Source organism: Mustela nivalis (genome assembly GCF_964662115.1).
Source record: "Mustela nivalis genome assembly, chromosome: 18".
NCBI classification, from domain to species: Eukaryota; Metazoa; Chordata; class Mammalia; order Carnivora; family Mustelidae; genus Mustela; species Mustela nivalis.
This window is the reverse complement of record NC_139037.1, coordinates 16,847,502-16,871,977: the sequence shown is the minus strand read 5'-3', so window position 1 is coordinate 16,871,977 and position 24,476 is coordinate 16,847,502. Positions and strand designations below refer to the sequence as shown.

The window sequence follows — 24,476 nt, the reverse complement described above, 5'->3', positions numbered from 1 at the left end:
GTAGATGAGTATCAGTGTCCTGTAGCATTCCATTATGTGATGATTCTTCTATTGATGGATATTTGAGGAGTTTCAGATTTTTGGTTATTATGACTAGTGCTGCTTGAAGATTATTGTTCCAGTCTTTTGATGAGGAGTCTTGGTATACACTGTCTGTTAGGTACATACCTGGGAGCATAATTGCTGGGTTAACTGAGGATTACCTGACAATCTCAGTACTAGGGCTGTGTACTGAGGAGTCAGCTTTTGTCGGTCTTGAAGGAGCAGAGTCTCTTCTGGATTCTACCATCCCCTCCTCCAACAGTGTCCTCACCAGACCCCTTCTGGATTCTTGATTTTCAAGAGACAGCAAGTCTTTATTTTGTCTTTGGCTACATCCTTTGTGTTGGGAGAGAAATCCTTCCCATTTAATTGTCCTTAAGCCAATCCTTATTATTTTCCCGCCAAATAGAAAGGCAATCTGGAAATGGACCTGAATTTCTTAGGTGAGGTCTTCTTTGTGGGTCATTTTTATCCTGGACAGTGTGTGCGTGGGGAGCAGCCTCCTCAAATGGACACGGTGGTCAAGTCCAGCTCCTCTCTCATTATGGAGGCAACGAGGTGTCTGAGACCCAAGGACAAGTTGACTGGTCATGAAGCCAACAAATGTCAGAGTACCTACTGGGTGTGAGATGTTCAGAGACGACACAGACTCAAAGCTCGTTAATGTCAGTGAACTCCCCAACTAGACGCAGAAGCAGATCAGCCACCAGGAATTTTAATTGCGAATCTGACTTTGAACAGTTATTTACTGAGCACCTACCAAGTGCCAGATACTATTGTTCCAAGTTCTTCGGTTATGTTGGTGAGCAAAACATGCCCAGAACCCAATCTTCGTGGGCCATTTTCCTGCTGGTGAAGGAAGACAGACAAAATAAGTTGTGTGTGTATGTGTATAATGTAGTATATATAACATAGTATATATAATAAGTGAATAGATACTATATAGTATATGTTCTATATATATAATATATAACATGTTATATAGTCACATGATCTGAGCGGGAGGTAGAGAGAAAAAAATATGGAGGCACATAGGAGGGCTGCCAACATGTTCTTAGGGGGACTTGAAGGAAGTGATGTCCAAGCTGAAGGCTGGGGAAGAATTATGCAAGGGGGTTCAGGCCGGAGAGTTAGCAAAGGGGTGTTCCTGGCAGGGGAACAGTATGGGGGCCAGGAACTTAAATATGTTTCGTCTGGTTGGATTATGGAGTATAAGGTGGGAAGAGGCAAAAGGCAGGGTCCAGTCCAGCTTGGAATGTGTCCCACCCCACCAGAGAGGGAGTAGGGTGTTTGGGAAGGGCAGATGGGGCTGAAGTCCCAATTGTGCTCTCCTGGCGGCAAGAGTCTCTGAAGTCTCCTCTGGAACCAGGACCCTGGGCTCCACCTCCAGCATCCGCCCTTCCTGCCTCCCCTTCCCAGCTTTCCCCAGACCCAAGAATGTTGTAAGTCTCAGTCAAATTTTCCCCCTCATTTCATTTAGTTACCTGTCATTGCCAGGCAGCGGGGCTACCCGCCAAGGAAGGGCTTCCAAACAAACAACAACAACAACAAAGCAACCTAAATACCACTTACCAAGAGCTTACTGAGTTCTAGAGACTACACTATGTACTTTATGTAATAAGCCCTTTTAATCCTCCTAAAAGCCACCCCTCCCCATCGTGGGGGGACGGGTGTTGAATTGGCTTCATTTAACTGAATAGGAAACCCAGGCTTGCAACTCTGCAACCTATCCTAGGTCACCCAGATAGTAAATTGTGGAATTAGGATTTGAACCCAGGTTGGTCTCCCTAGGTGTGAGATACTAACCACACTCTTAAGTATTAGAGACGGGACCACGTTGTGAGTCCTGGCCACAGTCAAGCTAGAGGAAGATTGGAAATAGTTAACTTCTGACCCAAGGGCTTTGAATTCCTGTTCCCTCCACAGGCCTCTGTTAATCACCAGGAGCTGGAGTTGGGGGGAGGGGGCATTTCTATCCAGGACCCCTGGCCTCCTCTTTAGGATGTGGGGGGATAGGGCTCGTTCAGATACCAGGCCTGTTAGCGCTCTCACTGACAGTTCTCAGCAGAGAATCTGCTTCTGGCTGGTTATCTTCTACTTCTCCGCATCCCCGCCCCCACCTTCCTGCCCCCTCCCCTGCCCTCAAGGACTCCCCCTACCTTGTTCAGAGTGGAGGAGCTTGATACACTCTGCCTTTCTCCCCTCACCTCAGCCAGATCTGGTCACCCTTCCCGTTTTGGGTGACTAGAGCGTCAGTGGTCTGCAGATTCCTCAAGCTGACGGAATCCTCTCCAGGCTATGGCAGCCGTGACCCTGCTAGACTTCCGGGGTGCTGGGATGCTGCTGTTCTCTCAGTAAACCAAAATGCCTTATCCTGGAAAGAGAGCAGACAGACATCTTCCTTTTTCCCCATGCCTCACCTTGGAACTCACAACTCTTGACTCTTCTGCTGTCTGACATTTAGGGAGAGGGCCTCCGAGCCAGGAGGTGGGCAAGCTGGTGACTTCTCCCCATCGTGAGCACCTCTGAGGCTACACAGAACCCCAGCGAGGGGAGATCTGTTCTCCACCAGACCCTAAGGCTTGATCTCAAGGGCTGGATGGGGAGATGGGGCCAGGGAGGCACAGTCCCAGGCTTTCCTTTTTCCTCTCAGCCCCAGAACTCCAGTTTTTGCTTAAGAGCACATAAGATTAGGTCCGTGTTACAGCTCTCTTACCAAGAAAACTTAAACCTGCATAGAAGGCTAGAAGTAGGTTGATCTGGCCCAGAGTTCTGATCTCAGGGTCTCACATCAGCTTGAGGAAGTCTTTGCTCCTCTGGAATTAACTGTGTACAAGATGCATATGTATTTTTCTGAGAAGGTTCTGCCCCCTAATTTGGGAAATGTAGCCTATTCCTCACTGTCTCCCCAACCCCCTCCCTGTCCCCAGCTCAGGTGCATTCGGTTCTTCAGAGTCTTAACAAACCCAGTGCGGGGCACAGGCCTGATGGCGGACATCTGGGCAGCGGGAAATGGGCTTCTCAGCCTGGTTTCTCAACCCAACCTATGTGGCCTGAGGCAAGTCACTCTGCTCCCAGCTCCTCAGCAATGAGGCTCTGACTCTGTCCTGTGTGTGAGACGTGCCTTCATGTCCATGGAGCTACGAGGAGGTGGACTGCTGGCTGGTCACTAACGGCAGGACTGGAGCGCTCTGCTCCTCTTCTGGGTGCCTTGCTTAAGGCTGGCTGCCTTCTCACAACGAGTCCCATCTTGTTGTAGCTTCAGGCCGAGAGGAAAGTCAGCTCCTTGTGGGCTCCTCATACACAAGCCAGAACAAGATGCGGGGCCCACACCCTGCCCTCTCCTTGTGGAGTCTGCCTGAGCTGGGGCTTCCCACCAGGGCTGCTTGACCTGTAATTTTCTTGTCTTTTATGGTCTTTTTCCGCTTCCAGAATGCTCCTGCATTCCCCAGCGGGGACTCAACTACACTCCAACTGGTTTACTGGTCTTTAGCCCCTGAGTCAGTAGTTTGCAAGCTTGGCTGAGTACCAGGCTTGCCTAGGGAGTTTTTCAATTCTATCACATCCCCCTCCTAGGTACTACTGATAACTGTTTATGTAGGGTTGGGCTGGTTGGTTGGAATTTTACATTAATACATAAATACATGTTCACTGTAGAAGACCCTGTTTTTCAATAAACTATGTAATGCTTAGTATGTGACAGGTACAGCTCTTAGCGTTTCATATGTATTAGCATGTTTAATCACCATAGTACCTCTTGGAGTAGGTAGTATTATTATCCCCATTTTCCAGATGAGAAAAGAGACCAGAGAGGTTAAGTAACTTGCCCACGATCACACAACTGATAAAAAGCTTGGGATTCAGATCTAAGCAACCCAAGCTTTAACCACTGAACTCCACTGCCTCTGAACAGAACCAAATCAGAAACACAGGAAAGTTTTTCTCTTCCTCAGTTCTCCTACCTAAGGATAAGCACATCCAGTGGTTTAATGTGAATCTTTGTGGACCTTTTTCTTGACAAGAAATTTATGTGTGCATTCAGGAATTTTTAGAACAAGAATTGGGCTATCTCAAGCATATAAACATTGTAACTTGCTTTTTTAACTTAATGAATCACAGGCATCTTTCTCCATATTGTTAAGAACACGTCTATCTTATTTTTAACAGTCTTCTACATGGTGGATATACTATGATTTATTTAGCTAAGCCCTTGTTTTTATCTTTTACAGATGTGGAAGTGGGGAGGAGCTAACATAAAAATTGTAAAGTGTTTGGATTTTCAGAAACCTAACTATCAGGAATCCCCTTATTAGGAAAGACTGTTGTAGAAGGATGATCACATGAATTGTTCATCTTAACCCCATTCACATAAATTAAACTTTTCTGTTTGAATAACACCTTTAAGATGACAGGCTTTGCAGTAAAGTTAATAAGGTTACTATGCCATTTAAAAACCATTAGTTTGGGGGCGCCTGGGTGGCTCAGTGGGATAAGCGCCAGACTCTTGGTTTCTTTCTGCTCATGTCATGATCTCAGGGTGAGGAATATGGGCCCCATGTGCACCCCCTGCTCAGCAGGGAAACTGTTTCTCGCCTCTACCTCTCCCTCTCTCTCAAACAAATAAATCTTAAAGCATTCGTTTTTCACAGTAACCATTGTTTGATGACTTAATTATCTGATTGTCTCAGAAGCATTTGAAGTCATCAAAAAATTGAAAAAATGTAAGCTGCTTAACTCATAAGTAAACTGTAAAATCTCAGCGCTTGCATCGTTTTCCTTGGGTGTTGAGAGTTTGAAAATGTGACATTCAGTCAAAGCAAAAATGGAAATTTTCTCAGTTTTGTTAGATGTCAAAATCTAGTTAGCAAGCATTTTGCTAAAGAAAAGTTGATTTCCTTTTTTTTTTTAAGATTTTATTTGTCAGAGAGAGACTCAGCATAAGCAGGGGGAGCAGCAGGCAGATGGGGAGGCAGGCTCCCCACTGGAGCCTGATATGGGACCCCATCTGAGAATCGTGGGATTATGACCTGAGCTGAAGACAGACACTTAACTGACTGAGTCACCCAGGTGTCCCAGTTTCCATTTTTTAAATATATATATATTTATTTATTAACAGAGACAGGGGGAGAGGGAACACAAGCAGGGAGAGGTAGAGAGGGAAAAACAGGCCTCCTGCTGAGCAGGAAGGCTGACATGGAGCTCTATCCCAGGAGCTCCATCCCAGGATCCTGATCTGAGCTTAATGACTGAGCCACCCAGGTACCCCCGGGTTTCCATTCTTGAAGAGGATATTCATTTATGATCTTCTTTTCTTCCAAGCAGTGCTTATGGACTTTTTCTTAAACCCAAATAACGCTGTAATAAACAGTATTGTAGAGGACAGTTGCATGATTTTTTTTTTTTAAGATTTTATTTATTACAGACAGAGATCATAAGTAGGCAGAGAGACAGGCAGAGACAGAGGAGGAAGCAGGCTCCCCACGAGCGGAGAACCCAAAGCGGGGCTCGATCCCAGGACCCTGGGATCATGACCTGAGCCGAAGGCAGAGGCTTTAACCCAGTGAGCCACCCAGGTGCCCCCAGTTGCATGATTTAAAAGATAAATTCTTGAAAACCTCAAATAATTCATAACTCTCATGATTGAAGACTTATATTCTCATGTGAATATATGTGAACTGTATGTATTTGGGGTAGGGAAGCTAGAGCAGTGCTTACAGTTCACTAGTCTCTACAGTTGTGAAATTATGTGACTTTACATTATTTGGGAGATTTGCACTTATTCAAACTTTGCATACAAAGTGCAACTTGAATATTTATGTCACCACTTCAAATTTCTACAATTGAAATTTGCATAAGGTGCAAGTATGTTATAATGTGTAGAGTGCCTGAGCTGGAGTTGCAGAGTGCTGGGGTTAAATCTAACTAGCTGTGGAAACTTGGATAAGTTGCTTAAACTCTGTGCCTCAGTTTCCTTATCTGTAAAGGGATAATTATGGGAATCTGATAAGGCTCTAGTGTATATTTAATGCATTAGTATATGAAAAAGCCTTTAGTAAATAAATAAATGTTTAGGTGTTAGCGGTGGTAAAGTAGCAGTATTCTTAAAATGGTAATAGTTTGTATACGTATTTCTTCAGAATGGAAGCAAAACTGCTGGGTCACAGGACTTTCATATTTGGCTCAACATTATTGAACACCTACTTTGTATCAGGCACGGAGCTAAGTATTGAGATACAGTGATAAGCAAATTCTAACATAGTCTTTGCCTTTGGGCACTATTGAGAGTAGTAAGGGAGATAGACAATTAGATAATAACAAGTAAACATACAATTACAGTTGTAATAAATTTTGTGGCAGTTACATAGAGCTTCCCTGAGAAAGTAACTTGCTTTGGGATCTGAAAGATGTTAGGAGTTAAATGGGTAAATTGGAGCAGGAGTGTAGAGAGACACTGTTTTGGGGGTGGGCAAAGGTCCTGTGGTAAGGGGGTTATGCTGCATTTAAGAAGAGCACTAACGTGGCTAGAGAGTGGAGTCAGGAAACTGAGCGCATTAAAGATTTTGTTTTTTATCCTAAGAACAATGGCACACCGTTGATGAGTTTCAAACAAGAAAGTTGGTCATCTCATTTTCTCAAATGTATGATTTGTTGCACTTTAAAAGATCCTTTTTTTTTAAATGGAGATTTTTGCACTTACTAAAGCTAAATATGATGTGGTATGTACTAAAGAAGTGGGCGTAGAGATGAAGAGGCATGAATCTTGGTGACTGGGAAAGGGAGTCTGGAAGGTGATGTTGTTAGCTGACCATATGTCAGGCACTGTGCAAAGTACTAACTCATTTAACTGAGTCAGCTATTCTTAACATCATTCAGTTTTATAGGTGAGGAAACAAACTTGCTGAAAGTTGGTGATGGAGCCACAGTTTCATTTCAGCCCAGGTAGTTTGAGCTGCTTCTGGGACTCAGATTTTGGGTTTGAGTAGCTGAGCACATGATAATGTCATTCGCTGGGGACCTTGAAAAAGGATCATATTTGGGCCAAGAATAAATATCATAGATTTGCTTTTCAACAAATTGATTTCAAGATATTTTTAAAACATCCAGGGCAGGAGCGCCTGGGTGGCTCAGTGGGTTAAAGCCTCTGCCTTCAGTTCGGGTCATGATCTCGGGGTCCTAGGATTGAGCCCCGCAGGGAGCCTGCTTCCTCCTCTCTCTCTCTGCCTGCTCTCTGCCTACTTGTGATCTCTATCTGTCAAATAAATAAATAAAATCTTTTAAAAAAATTTAAAAAATCCAGGGCACCTGGGTGGCTCAGTTAAGCATCTGTCTCCAGCTCAGGTCATGATCCCAGGGTCCTGGAATGGAGCCCCACTTGGGGCACCCGGGACGCCTGCTTCTCCCTGTCTCTCTGATGTTCCCTCTACTTGTGTGCGTGTGCTCTTTCTCTGTGTGTCAAATATAAATAAATCTTAAAAAAAAAAAAAAACGTCGAGCGGAAATACTGCATAAGCAGACATGACAGATACATGTGTTCAGAAGAAGGATCTGGATATTTGAAATCTTGATAATAATATCTTTTGAAGTGCCCTCAAAAAGCCATTCCAATTTAACTACTTTGGAGAAATAAATGAGACAACTAGAAACTTTTAAAAACCAGTAAACTGCCTCCCTGAGATCATCTTCAGAAACTGATTCAGAAGTGATGGGTGGGCTGGAAATAGGATATCTGGGTTTTTGAAAACGTTCTCCAGGTGAATCATTCAGCTATGTTTGGGAACCAGTGCTTTTACCCAACAGACCCTTAATTGCTATCCCAGATATCCCAGGGTGATCACTAGGATCTCTGTTCTGGTCTTGGAGGGTGGGAATCCACAAGCCAAGCAGCACACCTCATGCTGAACTTTGAGTCAGCCCTATTCCAAACTCCCAGGGTGCTGTGGAGTAAACCCAGCTTGGGTTTTTCCCTGAGGATTATAAGGGAGGACCCAGCTCCCAAGGGTAAGGAGGAACCTGAGTAGTGCAGTTCTTTGCAAAAAGTTTTCAACAGAGAGGCAAAAAGAAATCTCCAGGAAAGAATTGCTTTCTCCTCAACAACATGGCGTTATAGAACTTTTCTAGTAAAGGGGGAAGGGGATCTCAACATCTCATTCTGATAGCAGATCGAATATATTTTATGGAAAAACTGGAAGAAAGGCAGAATGGAAGCCTACCATCCATAAAGGACCTCTGTCATTTCTTTCTTTTTTAAGATTTTATTTATTTATTAGAGAAAGAGAGACGAGCAGGGGGGAACAGCAGAGGGGGAGGCAGGCTCCCCATCGAGCAGGGATTCCAACTCAGGACTCCATCCCAGGACCCCTGGGATCATGATCTGAGCTGAAGGCAGACGCTTAACGGACTGAACCACCCAGGCGCCCCCCTTTGTCGTTTCAAATGAACATTTTCACTAGATCTTTCTGGGCCATTTCCTTAACCAAGTGTTCGTTGACTGATCTGAGGGGTAGGGCCAGAGTTCACTGCTTCAGGGCTCCCCCTCTAGTCCTGCTCTCTTAACAGTCCAGCTTCATGGGCTCCGTGCTAAGGGCCCCCTGAAGCCTCGAGGGCTCCCTCTGCTGGAAGCTCCAGGTCCAGGGGGAGCGGTGCTCTGAGCGGGGCCATGTGGGAGGTAGAGCGACACTTGGCAGCAGTCAGGCTGTGTGAAGCCACTGCTGCACAGCTGGCCACTTACGAATGCCTTCCGCCGCCAAGCCTTCGGCTCCAGCACCGTGCTTGACTCCTTGGCGTGCCCGGAAAAAAGGTGATCTGATGGTGATGAATCATCACAAACACCTCCATGGCAGTGAGTCTGCTAGCTCTGCTCTCAGCTTTGGGAGAACAAGAGTCTGGGTCCTCTGACGACAGCCATGCAGGGGCCTCAAGAGCCTTATCTCCCAGCAAGGCACTAACTGCCTTCTGGGTCAGTGAACCCCTTGGCTTCCCAGCCTGCCACGTGGACTCCCCGGCCCTACCCCTCCCCTCCCCTCCCCTAGCCCCAGCATCCTTCGCTCCCACTCCCTCTCCCTGGGGAGCGCCTTCCTCTAGGTCTTGCTCACTGTCCATCATCTTGGGTATCTTCTCCCTCTGGGAGAGTCGGTTCTAGGGAAAGCTAGGCCACCTTCCTGGTGCCAGGGCTCAGCCCCATTCTCTTTCTGGCTTTGTCTTTTCAACCCCCTTTCCCCTGTTCTCTTTTATAAGTATAAAAATATTAATATTTTATGTTTTGTCTGTAAATGACTGTTTTGTGGGTTGCCTGGCTCAGGCAGAAGAGCGTGCAACTCTTGATCTTGGGGTTGTGAGTTCATTCCCTTGGGTGTAGAGTTTACTAAAAATAAACTTTTATAAATAAGTAAATGGCTGTTTTGTGACCTGGCCTTTTTTTTTTTTTTCCCCCTCAGCAGAGCAGAGTTTTTCCTTGATAGATTTTCTTTTTCTTTTTCAAGTATTTTATTCATCCTAGTAATCTCTACACACAACATGGAGCTCAGACTCAGGACCCTGAGATCAAGAGTTGCATGCTCTTTGGACTGAGCTAGCCAGGTGCGCCTATAGGTTTTCTTTTTTGATATTTGTTTGTTTGTTTGTTTGTTTAAAAGATTTTAGTTATTATTTGACAGAGAGAGAGAGATCACAAGCAGGCAGGGAAGGAGGCGGGGTGGGGGGCATGCTCCCTGCTGCACAGAGAGCCTGATGTGGGGCTTGACCCCAGGACTCTAAGATCATGACCCGAGCCAAAGGCAGAGGCTTAACTCACTGAGCCACCCAGGCAGCCCTCTTTTACGACATTTAATGCTGTATATGAGATGTTTGAGTGACAGTAGCACACGTAATTATTTTTTTGAAAGTTAAGTTGTTGTGACTGACTTATTTTTTTATACAATTGCAGCAATAGTTACGGATATCCTTCCTGTTACGGTTTTGTCCTCCCTGGAATGACTTTCTGGCACAATTCCTAGGTCACATGGCTTGTTAAAGCCTTCTTGATTGTTACAAGGTGCCAATTCACACTCCCCCACCCTCTGGCAGTATATAGCAGCACCTGTTTCCAAAGTATTCCTCAACACTCATTCTTTTAATTTGTTTTTAGTGAACTATTTTTCTATATGTAGCTTTACTTGGGAAAATGCCAGAATCTTCTTTTAAGGCAGTTTTGTATTACTTACCCAAGCAACTTGTTATCCCAGCCCATTAACAGAAAGTGATAGTAGTTATAAGCACATGTTTGTTTGCTTCATGAGCTAGATGTATCCCTAAGCCAAGCCAGAATGAGACTTGTTTGTCTCTCTTGCATCCCCCACAAGCTACCTTTTGGCCACAATACTTTTAAAACTGATAATATTCTTCCCTTCTAGTTTGTTTGTTTGTTTGTTTTAAAAGATCTTATTTATTTATTTTATAGAGAGAGACAGCAAGAGAGGGAACACAAGCAGGGGGAGTGGGAGAGGAAGAAGCAGGCTCCCTGCTGAGCAGGGAGCCCCATGTAGTACTGATCCCAGGACCCTGGGATCATGATTTGAGCCAAAGGTAGATGCTTAGTGACTGAGCCACCCAGGCACCCCGCTTCCCTTCTAGTTTAAATGCCCAAAGATCAACAGAGGAACTGGCCAAGACTGATCACTTGAAGGACATTTTATTCCCAGAGAGATGGCGGCTTTATTTTGTCAGAACATCCAGTAAAGTTGGACATTGAGACTGTGTAGTACCTCCATGTCGTGGCTGAGAAGACAATCTCCTGCCCTTCAAGGGTGTTTCCTTGGCAGTTGGGAGGTGTCTAAGCAATTCCAAACTTAAGGGCAGGACTGGAATGAGTTCTCAGTGCAGTATCCATCAGTTCTTATGCGTCTGCTTAAGAAGCTTTCTTTTTTTCAACAGCTGGGGACTTGACTCTTCTCACCCAACTTTTATCATGGTGCCAGCTCCGGATCTGAGGTCAGGCTTGGCTGCATGGTCTTTAGAGAGAGGAGCTTTGAGCACAGGCCAGGGACTCCCACTTCTACTGGATGTCTTTTTATGTAATGCAGATACACAGAGCTCTGATTATTATTTCTCTAGAAGCAGTCTCAATTTACTAACTCCCTTCCCCCCAAATATTCTAGGAATTGTGTACTAAGGCTCAGTGCCGAAAGCCATCAATTTATATTATAGAAATCCCTAACTCTCCATCAGGTTCCTTGGCTTTGTGGTTCAGGATCTCTTGAGTCTGAGGCAGTTAGTTAAATGGCTTTAAGATCCCAGGCGGGTGTGGAAGAACTACGTGTAGGTGTCTTTTCCAGTCTTAAGATCTGAACTGTTGCCCCATGTGCTCACCAGTGCTCACCAACTTGCCCCAGAAAAAGTTTGACACAAGCCCATTCATGCCGCCATGACTTGGCCAAGATGTGTGACCTTGTGGAGCTAGGCTACAGTCAGGAATGGAAATGAGCTGACTTCACTAGCTGTTGGAAGGTGGGGTAGAAGAGGATGAGTGATGATGAGACCTGGTTGCAGATCAAGTTTATTTTGAAACCAGTAGTCCAGCCCAGGGGTGCCAGGAAACATCTAGGAGGAGGTTGTCACGATCTGCCCCAGGGCTTACCATGTTGTAGCCTCTCCGTGACTCCTGGCTTGCAGAAGAAGCTGCTCGTGTTCCTACAGGTGCCTCAGCAAGTTTTCCTGCACAGTTTAGCTGGTCCGTGAGGGGGCTGTCCTCTGCCTCCCCGGTAAACCGTGCGGCATCCCCTATAAAACAGTGCTCTCCTAGTGCAGACTGAGCCAGCTCCCTTTTAGGCTCTGTGGTCCTGTGTATCTCCTTCTGGCTTTGGTGCTTCATCCCTCAGGTAAAGCATTTAGCTGTGGCTAACCCCTTGCCCACTTGGAGAGATGGTTTCTCTTTGCTGTAGGGAGAGGACCAGGGTTAGAATCAGAAACCTCAATTAGTTGTGAGTAGGCTAGAGGTGCCTTTCACTGAGGGCTTGCTGTGAGCTAGACCTCATGCTCAGTGTGTGCAAGCTTTATCTTATTTAATCCTCCAAATAATCTTAGGATTTAAGTCATAATAATTCCATTTTCAGATGAGGAAACGGCTTCCATATGCTCACACAATATAGATTTGAGCCCAGGTCTTTTAGACTTTAAATCCCATACTCTTCATCATTGACTTGCCTTTAGGATTTGAAATCTGGTCCTACTGCTTCCTATTTAATGGGGCCTCATGTACTTGCCTTCCCTCTCTGAAGCTGCTTTCCGAGGCACTTCAGTTCCAGGCAGCCTCTTGTTTTCTGGGTTGTCAGATGGAGGCAGTAATATTCACCTTGCAGGTTATTTTCTAAGGAATTGGATAGGAAAGCACTAAGCCGGGTGTCTCAGGCAGAGTGGGTTAAAGAAAGCCTGTTCCTGCCTGCATGACTCATGGCCTCAGGTTGTTTCCTGTATCCAGCTGAACACAGGTTAGAGCTGAGGGGGCAGGGCCCTCTGATGCAGCTGGAATACGCAGCCAGAGTACAGGCACGTACACTTGGAGGGCAGGACTACTGACTTCTCCTTGATTGTTGGCACTGTCGTCTCTAATAATAGACGGATAGGCAGCCAACTACAAGTATGTGGAACCGTATGATAATGGAAATGTGCCAGCAACAGGACACTGAAATGTCCTGTGCATTTGACAGGGTGAGGCAGCTTTTGTAGAAAACAAGGAGAGGTTTTCTGTGTTCCTGGCAGCTTTTAGAGTTTGGGGGATTAATGCTTCTGATCGGGGAGGGGGGTCAATCCATTAGCCTCTAGCTCTATAACCTGACAGGAAAGGATTGGAGAACTCCTAGTCTTCTTGTTAAAGGAAACAACTAACGGACTTATCTGGCCCCACCCAACCCCTGCTACCTGAAGACCTTCCCTTAGGAAGAAGGCTGTTTTGAGAATGGGAGGCAGGACTGTTGATTTTTTTTTTTAATATTTATTTATTGTTGATTTTTAAAAATATTTATTTATTATTTTAGAGAACACTAGTGGGAGGGGCAGAGGAAGAGGAAAAGAGACCCTAAAGCTGACATCATGCTGAGTGGAGACCCCCGCGTGGGGCTCATTCTCGCAACCCTGAGATCACGACATGAGCTGAAACCAAGAGCCAGACATTTAACTGACCACAACTCCCAGGTGCCCTGGGACTTGTTAATTTTTTTTTAACAGTATTTGAATAGCTAATGCATTCAAGCGGGTTAGAATTTAGAAGGATATTCAATAAAAACAAAACAAAACAAAATTTCATTTTTTTTCCCCTGTCTGCTGGTTTTTCTACTTATAAGCCTAGTTTTTTGGGTCACCTCCTGGAGGTATTTTTCAAATTACAATAAAAAAAAAAAAACAAATGTTAGCATGTTAACATAGACTATATTGATCTTTGTCTCTTGTTTAAATTAATGGTATGTCTTAGAAATCTTTCCTTATCAATAACTAGGCGCTTCCTCATCATCTGTAGGGTGTGTGTGTGTGTGTGTGCGTGTGTGTAGCTGCAGCTGCGTAGGGTTCTCTTGTATAGACAGTGTTGTAATACAGGGTTCATCTCTTACTGATGGACATTGGCATTGTCTGGGATTTTGCTATTACAATCAGTGCCTCGTTGCATAGTTCAGTAGAAAAGTGATTTTGGAGAGGAGGCAGTACCCCATACAAATTTAAAGGTACATGAGGATAGACACTTGTTCCCTGATGCATCCCTAGTTTCTAGAAGAGTGTTTGGGGACTTAGGAGGTATTTAAGTAGCTCTTGAATCAGCAGCTGTATTGAGGAACCTGGCTTTAGAATCTGAGCACCCTGGGTTCTGTCTCCACTTTCGCTCATTAGCTGTGTGACCTTGGGGTATCTTCATCTCTGAATCTGTTTACTGGTGTGTTTTAAGAGTCTGTGTAAGCTTCTGGGGTTCACAAATTTGTGGTGCGGGATTTATCTTATTTGATATTCAAGATGGCTCTATGGCGGGTGCCTGGGTGGCTCAGTGGGTTAAGCCTCTGCCTTCAGCTTAGGTCATGATCTCAGAGCTCAGTGGGTTAAGCCTCTGCCTTCAGCTTAGGTCATGATCTCAGAGCCCAGCTCCGTACTGGGCTCTCTGCTCAGCAGGGAGCCTGCTTCCCCCTCTCTCTCTGCCTGCCTCTCTGCCTACTTGTGATCTCTCTCTGTGTGTCAAATAAATAAATAAAATCTTAAAAAAAAAAAAAAAAAAAAGAAAAGAAAAGATGGCTCTGTGAAGTCTAATTTCCATCTTCCAAAGGAGAGAACCTGAATTCCTAATAAGTTGGTTCAGTTTCCCTATCAGTATATTGATGTTTCCAAGTAAGGGCTTTGGGGGAAATATTTATTTATTTATTTGACAGAGAGATCACAAGTAGGCAGGGAGGCAGGCAGAGAAAGAGGGGGAAGCAGGCTCTCTGATGAGCAGAGAGCCCGATGGGGGACTTGAACCCAGGACCCTGGGATCATGACCTGAGCCAAAGGCAGAGGCTTTAACTCACTGAGCCACCCGGGCGCCCCCTGACAGAAAAATTTAAAAAAGAAGTTGCTGGTAACTGCACTTATTGGAAATTTTCATTTCCTTCTAGTCTTTTGAAATGTGCATTGTTGCATATATTCCTTTCTACAGTCTGCTCACTGTCTTTCACTTCATAGCATAAGAACTTCCCTAGTTAACTTAAAAACTCTGCTATAACTATAATTCTGCATACTTGCATGAATAATCTGTGGAGTAAGCGTTCCATAGATTATCTAACCATTGCCTATATTAAGGTGATTTAACCTTTGTGATATAGCATTTCTGGTCCTTGTAGCCTCGGGCAAAGCCAGAATCCTCAGAAGATGGGTCTCTACAGCTGTGTGCAGGATGTGAAGGGCAGGGTCACCCTGGGAGTCTTGCTGCCTCCAGGACCCTCTGGAGCTGATTCTGGCCTAGATCCCTCCTTCCGCTCCTCCTGGCCAAGCATGTTACAGGCCACCACTCTTCAGTGGGGACCTGGGGTCTAAAGTATCTTCTCCTTGTCACAGGCACATTCCAGCTTTCCCCCACCAGATTCTGCTGCTCTCTGTGAGCTATTGGCTCCTAGCGAGCTGGCACTGAGTTCTGTGGAGCTGAAGGCGCTCTGTATGCCTTTAAGCCTCCCTTCTTCCTCCTTCTGTTCACTGCCCCCTTTCTGGAAGGATGACCTGTGTCTTAACTTCATTCACTTAGGTTTGTTGTGCCTGTTCTTGAACCTCATGTCAACGCGGTCCTCTCTCACACCAGGCCCCCCCATCTCTCTCTCCCTCTCTCTCTCTTTTTTTAAATTTCTTTTCAGCGTAACAGTATGCATTGTTTTTGCACCACACCCAGTGCTCCATGCAATACATGCTCTCCCTAATACCCACCACCTGGTTCCCCCAACCTCCCACCCCCAGCCCCTTCAAAACCCTCAGGTTGTTTTCAGAGTCCATAGTCTCTCATGGTTCACCTCACCCCCCTCTCTCTCTCTTTTAAAGATTTTATTTATTTATTTGACAAACAGAGATCACAAGTAGGCAGAGGGCGGTGGGGGTGGGGTGGAAGCAGGCTCCCTACTGAGCAGAGAGTCTGATGCAGGACTCGATCCCAGGACCCTGATGAGATCATGACCTGAGCTGAGGGCAGAGGCTTAACCTACTGAGCCACCCAGGCACCCTGCACTGGGCCTCTCTCATTCAGCTGTAGGTGTGTGAGATTCATCCCAGTCATCATCTGTCCTTGTGGCTGATTAATTTCATTATGTGGATATACCATGGTGTTCCTATCCATTCTGCCTCAATGAACCTTTGGGCTGTTTCCAGCTTTTCACTGTTAGAAGCAGTGCTGCTGTGAACATTGTAACACGTGCCTTCGGGTGAGTGTGTGTGTTGGCTGGGTCTCTACCACGAAGTGGAATTGCTAGGTCTTGGGGAATGTGCATATTTAGCTGTGGTAAATACTACCCAACAGTTTTCCAAAATGACTGTTCCGTTTTACACGCCCACATCAGACTTCTGCTGTTTTTTCTTATTGAAGTAAAATACACATAACATAAAGCTGACCGTTTTATCCATCTTAGAGTAAATAATTCTGTGGCACACAAGCACACTCACAGTGTTTTGCAACCAGCATCGTAATCCATCTCCAGAACTTTTTAGTCATCCTGAACAGTAACTCTGTCCCCATTGGACAGTAACTCCGCATCTGCCCCGTCTTCAGCCCCGGGATCCTCTAGTCTCCTCTCTCTCCGCTGTTCTTGGTACCTCATATACACGGGATCCTGCAGCGTTTGTCCTTTTCTGACTGGCTTATTTCACGTACCATGACGTTTGCAAGGGTCGTCCATATTATAGCCCGTGTCAGAATTGTGTTACTTTTGAAAACTGAATCGTATTCTGCTGCGTGGATATACCAGTTTGTTGATCCGTTCATCTCTCGGTGAACACTTGGGTGGTTCGCTCCTCTCAACTACTGTGAAAAAAGATACTGTGGAAACTGTCATACAGGTACCTGCGTGTGTTCCTGCTTTCCGTTCTTTGGGGTGTGCACCTGGAAAGAGAGCTGTGGGGTCCTGCGGCTGGCTGTGTTTACGTTTTGAGGAGCACCAGACTATTTCACAGGGAAGCTGCCCATTTTCCATTGCCAGTGCCACAAGGTTCCAGTTTCTTCTTTTCTTGCCAGCACTTGTTATTCCCCACTCCTGCCAAAATAGTTTTGGGGCACCTCGGTGGCTCAGTGGGTTAAAGCCTCTGTCTTTGGCTCAGGTCATGGTCTCAAGGTCCTGGGATCGAACCCCACATCAAGCTCTCTGCTCAGCGGGGAGCCTGCTTTCCCCTTCTCTCTCTCTGCCTGCCTGTCTGCCTACTTGTGATCTCTCTGTCAAATAAATAAATAAAATCTTTTATAAAAAATACTTTAAAATCATTTTCCTAGTGGGTGTGGGGTAGTATCACGTTGAGCTTTATGCTTGCATTTTCCTAATAACTAATGATTCTGAGCATCTTTTCATAGGCTTATTGGCCATTTTTGTATCTTCTTTGGATATATTTTTTTTTTAAAGATTTTATTTATTTATTTTTCAGAGGGAGAGCGAGCACAGGCAGACAGAGTGGAAGGCAGAGTCAGAGGGAGAAGCAGACTCCCCGTGGAGCAAGGAGCCCGATGTGGGACTCGATCCCAGGACGCTGGGATCATGACCTGAGCCGAAGGCAGCTGCTTAACCAACTGAGCCACCCAGGCGTCCCTGGATATTTGTTTTTTGATGTTGGGTTTTAGGAGCTCTTTTTATATTATGGATATTTATAGCTTAGAATTCTAGTTTTTTTAGGGGCACCTGGGTGGCTCAGTTGGTTAAGTTGTCCAACTCTTGGTTTTGGCTCAGGTCATGACTCAGGATTATGAGTTTAAGCCTTGCATTGGGCTCCCCTCTGGGCGTGGAGCCTACTTAAAAAAAAGTAGAATTTTACTTTTTAATATTATACTCATATACTGTTTGAATACTTCATCGTGTTCACATTACTTTTGTAGTTTAAAAAAAAAAACAAAACTCATCTCTTGGGACACCTGGCTCTGCCAGTCGGTAGACCATGCGACTCTTGGTTTTAGGGTTGTGAGTTTGAGCCCCACGCTGAATGTAGAGATTTCTTAAAAATGAAATCTGAAAGAAAAAAAAATCTGTTATCCTTCCTTATTTTCAGACTCATCTCTGCACCCAACATGGGGCTCGAACTCACAACCCTGAGATCAGGAGTTGTAGCCTCTGCCAACTGAGCGAGCCAGGTGCCGCAAGAAAGGATTTTTTTTAAACAATCATCATTGTAGAGGAGGAAAGGAGGGGGAGAAAATAAAGCAATCATCATCATCTGAGACTTAAGGACAATTTTTCATAAAAAGGACGGTTGGGAGGCCTCACGCCGACATTTCTGTGACTGTCCCTGTGGGCCTTGTCATGCTGCAGCCTAGTGAAAGGACACATTGGTATCTGGGCCAGAATCAGGGAACACTCTCTAGCGAATATGTTAGAGTCAGGCCGATGTGGCTTCTGAACCTCAGTTTTCTTATCTTTAAAAAAAAAACTAATACTTACCTTGGTGGTTAAGGTAGTTGTCCGGATGAAATGGATCCAGACTCTGGCTTGGTGAATGGTAGTTAGCACCTCCGAGTGCTTATTTAAATGGTGGCCAAGCTGAGGGGATTTACAGGGAGCATGATAAACTAAAACATGGTGAATGTGATAAACTGGAATAGCTAGAGGTTGTCCAGAACCATCTGTGTGGTAGCAGGATGTGTATTGCATGTAGGTAGACTCGTGGTCTTCCAAAATGCTGAAAACCTCCTGCCTCCAGCTATGACCTTGGGTTTACCTTGTGTCTCATGAGGTGGTCTGGGGCTGATGGGCTGAATGCCTATGATCTTGATTCTTCAGGTGTCATGAGGAAAGAAAGGGCCTCGGTTCACAAACCACAAAGTCATTGTCCCTCTCGAGACCAAAGTTGGAAGCCCCATCTGGAATTCATAATTGATCACAATGGAGACAAAAGCCAGTCTCCTTCTGGCTTGGATCAGCCCTTGATACAGTCAGAGGACTATTGTCAGGTGTTGCTTCCGCTGGGATAGCTTCCAGAAGCCCCCTCTTTCCTAATACTCTCTTTCTTCCCCACAGTGATTTGCGTGGACTGCCCTGGGGAAGAGTCAGCCCTGCCTGGCACTGATGGTGATTTCACCGGGCAGAATGATAGAACAGTTCAGGTAAAACACCACGTAGACTTGCAACACAGGAGAAAGCTGTTCTCTGTGCATGCCCAGCTTGCTGCTAGCCAGGAGTTTGAGGTTGCTGAGGCCATTATGAACCATGTTGCCCTTTCAGAAAAGGCCGTCCTGGCCCTTGGTTGCCCACAGTTTACAACCTCCCACTAGGGGCGCTAGAGAGTCAAGCCAGCGGGGCAGAGATCTGCCCTGTGAGCGACGGCCCAGGGCCCTTCGCCCCAGGGCCCTTCGCCCCAGGGATTCCCTTTCCACCTCCCTTTCCTTCCTTCTCATATCATCTGGCTAAACCCCCGGGGGGAAGGGATGTCGATCCCATAAGCCTCTGGGAAGACAAACCCGAGGCACTCGGCCACATTTCTCTTTTAATTTTTTAAAGACCTAATATATCCACATGGTTCAAAAAATTAAAAAATAATAAAAAGTTGGGGCACCTGGGTGGCTCAGTGGGTTAAAGGCTCTGCCTTCAGCTCAGGTCATGATCCCAGGTTCCTGGGATTGAGGCTTGTGTCTGCTTCCTCCTCTCTCTCTGCCTACTTGTGATCTCTGTCTGTCAAATAAATAAAATCTTCAGAAAATAATAATAATAATAATAATTAATTCTCAGTCTTTTAAAATAATAATAATAATAATAATAAAAAGTTACACAATGAATAACCTCCCTTTGTTTCTGTGCATCTACCTAATGCCCTGTCCAAGACACAGATAACCGCTGTTACCAGTTTTTTCCTTCTGAAATTTCTTTATATATTATATATTTATTTATATTAAACATATGTTATATATTTTTTATATATATATAGACAGATAGATACACAGACTTTTTTTTTTTTTTTAAGATTTTATATATTTATTTATTTGACAGAGAGAGCGAGCACAGGCAGACACAGTGGCAGGCAGAGGCAGAGGGAGAAGCAGGGTCCCTGCTGAGCAAGGAGCCCGATGCGGGACTCGATCCCAGGACTCTGGGATCATGACCTGAGCCAAAGGCAGCTGCTCAACCAACTGAGCCACCCAGGCGTCCCAATACACAGAACTTTTTTCGTCCTCTCTTTTATGCAAAAGCCAGCATGCTGTTCACATGTCTGTGCCTTCTTTCTTCACTTAAAAATAGATCAGTATACTGCCTGTCCCCTTCTCACAGATAACCCTGTCGTTAGTTTCTTTTGTGTCTGCCCCCAGACTTTGTTTATATGTGAGCCACTATGAATACACGGTCTTATTTTCCTACCCTTTCACACAGAAGACGATACGTATTAACCATATGACGTTGTTAAATAAAATACAAAACCAAATTACAGTTTAATATACCTTGTTCTTTTTCAGTTAACAGCATATAACAGAGATCTTTCATGTCAGCACATAGACTTCCTCGTTCCTCATTTTTAGAGCTGTAGAGCAGTTCCACTAGATGGAAGTATTATAATGTGTGTTCAGTTGGTTCTCTCCAAATGAACGCTTAGGATTATTTTCAATTTGTCTTTCGCAGTAAACCCCTTTAGGTCTCTTTCCTCACCCTTAATAACCCCTCAAAGTGCGAGGATGTCGGGTGTCTTCCAGCTGTGCGCTGTTTGTGTTACGGAGTCTCCTCTCCTTGCAGGACCGGAAAGCACCGAAGATCTCCCCATCCAGCCGCGTCCTGCGAAGACACAAGAGAGAATGGGTGGTTCCACCAATATCTGTCGCTGAGAATGGCAAGGGCCCTTTCCCTCAGAGGCTGAATCAGGTATGACTGTGCCTTCTTCCTAGAGTCTTGGGTGGCTGCAGGGACCCTCACCCAAAGGCCTGCCAGTGGGGTTTCTTGCTCCTGAAAGCCTTGGTAACAGGATTGGCTTCTGATACGGCAGTGCCTCTCCAGCCCTCCTCACCTTTGTTGCCATCCTGAGATAGTTGATACTTTGTCAGCTGCCAATTTCTTTTGCTTCCAGCTCAAATCTAATAAGGACAGAGGTACCAAGATATTCTACAGCATCACAGGGCCTGGAGCAGACAGTCCCCCCGAGGGTATCTTCGCCATAGAGAAGGAAACAGGCTGGTTGTTGTTGAATAAACCACTGGACCGGGAGAAAATTGCAAAGTATGAGGCAAGTAACCTGTAGCATCCGACAAGAAGCAGGACCCCGTGGGTCGGTGGGGCCAGGCTGACCCTATACCTGTGCACCCACAGCTCTTTGGTCACGCTGTATCGGAGAATGGTGCCTCAGTGGAAGACCCCATGAACATTTCCATCATTGTCACAGACCAGAACGACCACAAGCCCAAGTTCACCCAGGATGTTTTCAGAGGGAGTGTCTTGGAAGGGGTATTACCTGGTAAGAGAACTGGGGAGTGGCAGATAGCTGGGGAGGTCTGCTGGGCCCAGACCTAGCCTTGGGTCAACTTCTGGAACCATCTGGAGGTCAGACCAGGCACCTAAAGCCTGTAAGAACCCTCCTTACCTGATTTTCTCAGGTGTGCATTCTATCACCTGGGATCATCTTAAAAATCTCCAGGCGCCGGGTGCTCCAGTCGTTAAGCGTCTGCCTTCACCTCAGGGCGTGATCCCAGGGTCCTGGGATCGAGCCACACATTGGTCTCCCTGCTCAGCAGGAAGCCTGCTTCTCCCTCTCCTGCTCCCCCCTGCTTGTGTTCCCTCTCTCACTGTCTCTCACTCTGTCAAATATGTAAAATCTTTAAAAAAATTTCAGATTTTTCTCATTCTATCCCAAGAACCCTGAATAAGAGTGCTCCTAGAGTATAGCCTGGAATCTGTATATTTAAAAATTTCCCAGAAGATTCAGATGATCAGTCAGGTTTGGGAACCACTAGCTTTGGAGCTACAAAGATCTTGATTTGAATCTTGATTTGCCTCTTCACCCATGACCCTGGGCAAGTTCTTAATCTCAGAGCCTCATTCTTAGGAAATAGATGGTCTTTGTTCCAGGCAGGCCTGTGCTCAGCTTAACATGATTGAGGTTTTCGTTTCTAAGAAAGGAGCAGAGAATGGAAAACAGACCCCACCTAGCAATCTGCCACAAAGTGGAAGATGGGTCCAAGTCAATGAACAGAATGGAGCCTCTCAGAATTCCAGAAGTGGGCAAGGCTGGGACTAGAGCAGGGGGGAAGGATGCTCACTCGTGCCTTCTCTCCTCTAGGCACTTCTGTGATGCAGGTGACAGCCACAGATGAGGACGATGCTATCAACACGTACAATGGGGTGGTTGCTTACTCTATCCATAGCCAAGAGCCAAAGGATCCGCATGACCTCATGTTCACTGTCCACCGGAGCACGGGCACCATCAGCGTCATCTCCAGTGGCCTGGACCGGGAGGTGAGTAGCTCCTAGAGAAAGTGCTATCCCTCCAGCCTTGCTCAGGCTGGGGCCTAACACGAGAGCAGGAAGCCCCTGTCCATGCCCCACAGCCTAAGGCAGAGCGGTGAGAATCCAAGTCAGCTGGGATGGCTGCTGCTGTGTTCTCGTGTCGATGTCCCACAGCTCTCTGAAGCCAGCGGCATGGTGCCAAATGATCTCGTTAAGGTTGAGGAGGCAGCAGTAAAATGCAGGCGTTTGATATTTTCTGTAGGTTTTCTCATTTCCTCTTGGAATGGCTCACTTAGCATGCACATTGCCCAAATTTGTCCCTTGTGTGCTACAAAGTAGAATTAGCTCAATGAATGCTAGAGTCGCCTACTGTTTCCTAATTAATACCTTTGCCCAAATTCCCACTCAAAGCTCCCATTGTGCATCAGCCCAGGGTCGGGGGCAGTCCCCAGACTGCACTGCCGGCTGGCCCAGGAGAACCGGGTGGGTCTGCATTTCTCCACCCTTTACCTCCGTTCTTCCCTAAGGTGGGTGAGCTGTGGGGCGGGGATTCAAGAGAACAATGGGAGATGGGGAGAGATTCCCTTACCCTCCACATGCACGCAGGGCTGTATTTCTGGGAGCCCAGGATGAGGCGCCCCTTGACCTGAACTCATTTCCTCTCCAGAGAGTCCCCGAGTACACACTGACCATTCAGGCGACAGACATGGACGGGGATGGGTCTACCACCACTGCAGTGGCCATAATCGAAATCCTTGATGCCAATGACAACGCTCCCGTGTTTGAGCCTCAGAAGGTGAGCGCCTGGTCAGTCCTTCCCTCCGCAGATGATGAAGGGCTCAGGTTTTTCTTTCTAATGAAATTCTGGAACGAGCTCGCTTTGCTTCTAGTCCTGCCCCACCGCTTACTAGGGTGTATGACCAGAGACAAACTGCCTAACGTCTTTGCGCCCCATTTCCTAATCTGTGAAATGAAGAGAATGATATTCCTTGCCTCATTCTCCGTGTTGAAAGGAATAATCTCTGAACAGTTGATAACGCTGTTCCCGGAACAGAAGTGCTCGATATGAAAAGCCGTGTTGAGGGGCACCTGGCTGGCTCAGTCATTGGAGCATGTGACTGACCCTTGATCTCCGAGTCATGAGCTCAGGCCCCTCGTTGGGGGTGGAGTTTACTGAAAGGAAGAAGAATTGGCAGAAAGAAAGAAAAGTGTTCATCAGTATGAGCACTTAGAATTGGCCTCACAGCTGTACGTGCCCACCTTCCCCCGAGAATGCTCTGCACAGCTCCGGTGACAGAGGACTCCGTGCCAATCAACTTACCCCCTTCCGTCATTAGATAACTCTTGTGGGGGAGCAGAGATAACTGGCTCCTAAACATGATTTAGGCTTGAGTCAAAATTTGCTGCAAGCAGCTGAGCTCCCAGTGTTTGCCACCTCTCCCAGAACTTCCAGAAACGTTCCTGATCCGGGCCATAGAGCCATCAGGCCCCTAGTCCTCCTTGCCACCGTCTTCATACCTTTCTGATCTCAGCTAGGTGGACGCCACACAAGGCAGGGTTCAGGGCATCCAGACCCAGCGAGCTTGCGGGAGTATTTTGCCCTCAGATGTAGGAAAAACAGGTCCCTGTGGCCTCTCCCAGCGGCTGTGAGGACATGCTGCATCTGTGTGGGTCCTGAAACCGTGGGGTGTGGGGTGGGTGGTCCCAGGAAGGTGAGTTGCCCGGAGGATCCACAGCTGGCGAAGAGGGGAACAGTCTCGGGGTGGGCGGTCAGTCTCTGCTCTGATGGTGCTGTGCTTCCCGCGCCGACAGTACGAGGCCCGAGTACCTGAGAACGCGGTGGGCCAGGAGGTGCAGAGGCTGACGGTGACTGACCTGGATGCCCCTAGCTCGCCGGCATGGCGCGCCACCTACCGCATCCTAGACGGCGACGACGGGGGCCATTTTGCCATCACCACCCACCCCGAGAGCAACCAGGGCATCCTGACGACCAAAAAGGTGAGTCCATTCGGGTGTTAGACAAGGGACAGTCAGTGTACCACCTGCCGTGGGACACCTACTTTGGAATGTTCACCAGGGAGTGCAGCAGGCCTGTGCCTTCTGTCACTTTGCCATCCTTGTCATGTTGAGGAATGAGTTTGTTCCAAGTTTATCTTACCGAGGGACTCCATCCATGATACAGGTGAGAGTCACTGCTCTGATGGAGGCAGATGAGTAGAGCCCCTCCTTCCAGATCCAGGCACCCAGAGGCTGCCCGCAGTTAGTCTTCTCACACAGAGGGTCTCTGTTTTATTGGAATTCTTGCTAGTTTTGCATTGAATCCATAATATGTATCTACGTTTTTGCATAGTAAAA

At 46.4% G+C, this 24,476-nt stretch overlaps 1 protein-coding gene across 4 annotated transcripts in view; it reads left to right on the top strand.

Annotated features, from left to right (window-relative positions):
- Positions 1–24,476, top strand: part of CDH3 (cadherin 3) — a 107,857-nt gene that overhangs the window by 68,596 nt on the left and 14,785 nt on the right. For all 4 annotated transcript variants that reach the window (XM_082711692.1, XM_082711690.1, XM_082711689.1 and 1 more), the window contains 7 exons: positions 18,720–18,805; positions 20,421–20,546; positions 20,749–20,904; positions 20,988–21,132; positions 21,955–22,130; positions 22,789–22,917; positions 23,934–24,119. In XM_082711692.1, the coding sequence (XP_082567818.1) occupies positions 18,720–18,805; positions 20,421–20,546; positions 20,749–20,904; positions 20,988–21,132; positions 21,955–22,130; positions 22,789–22,917; positions 23,934–24,119 (1,004 nt within the window). The remainder of the gene's footprint in view (positions 1–18,719; positions 18,806–20,420; positions 20,547–20,748; positions 20,905–20,987; positions 21,133–21,954; positions 22,131–22,788; positions 22,918–23,933; positions 24,120–24,476) is intronic.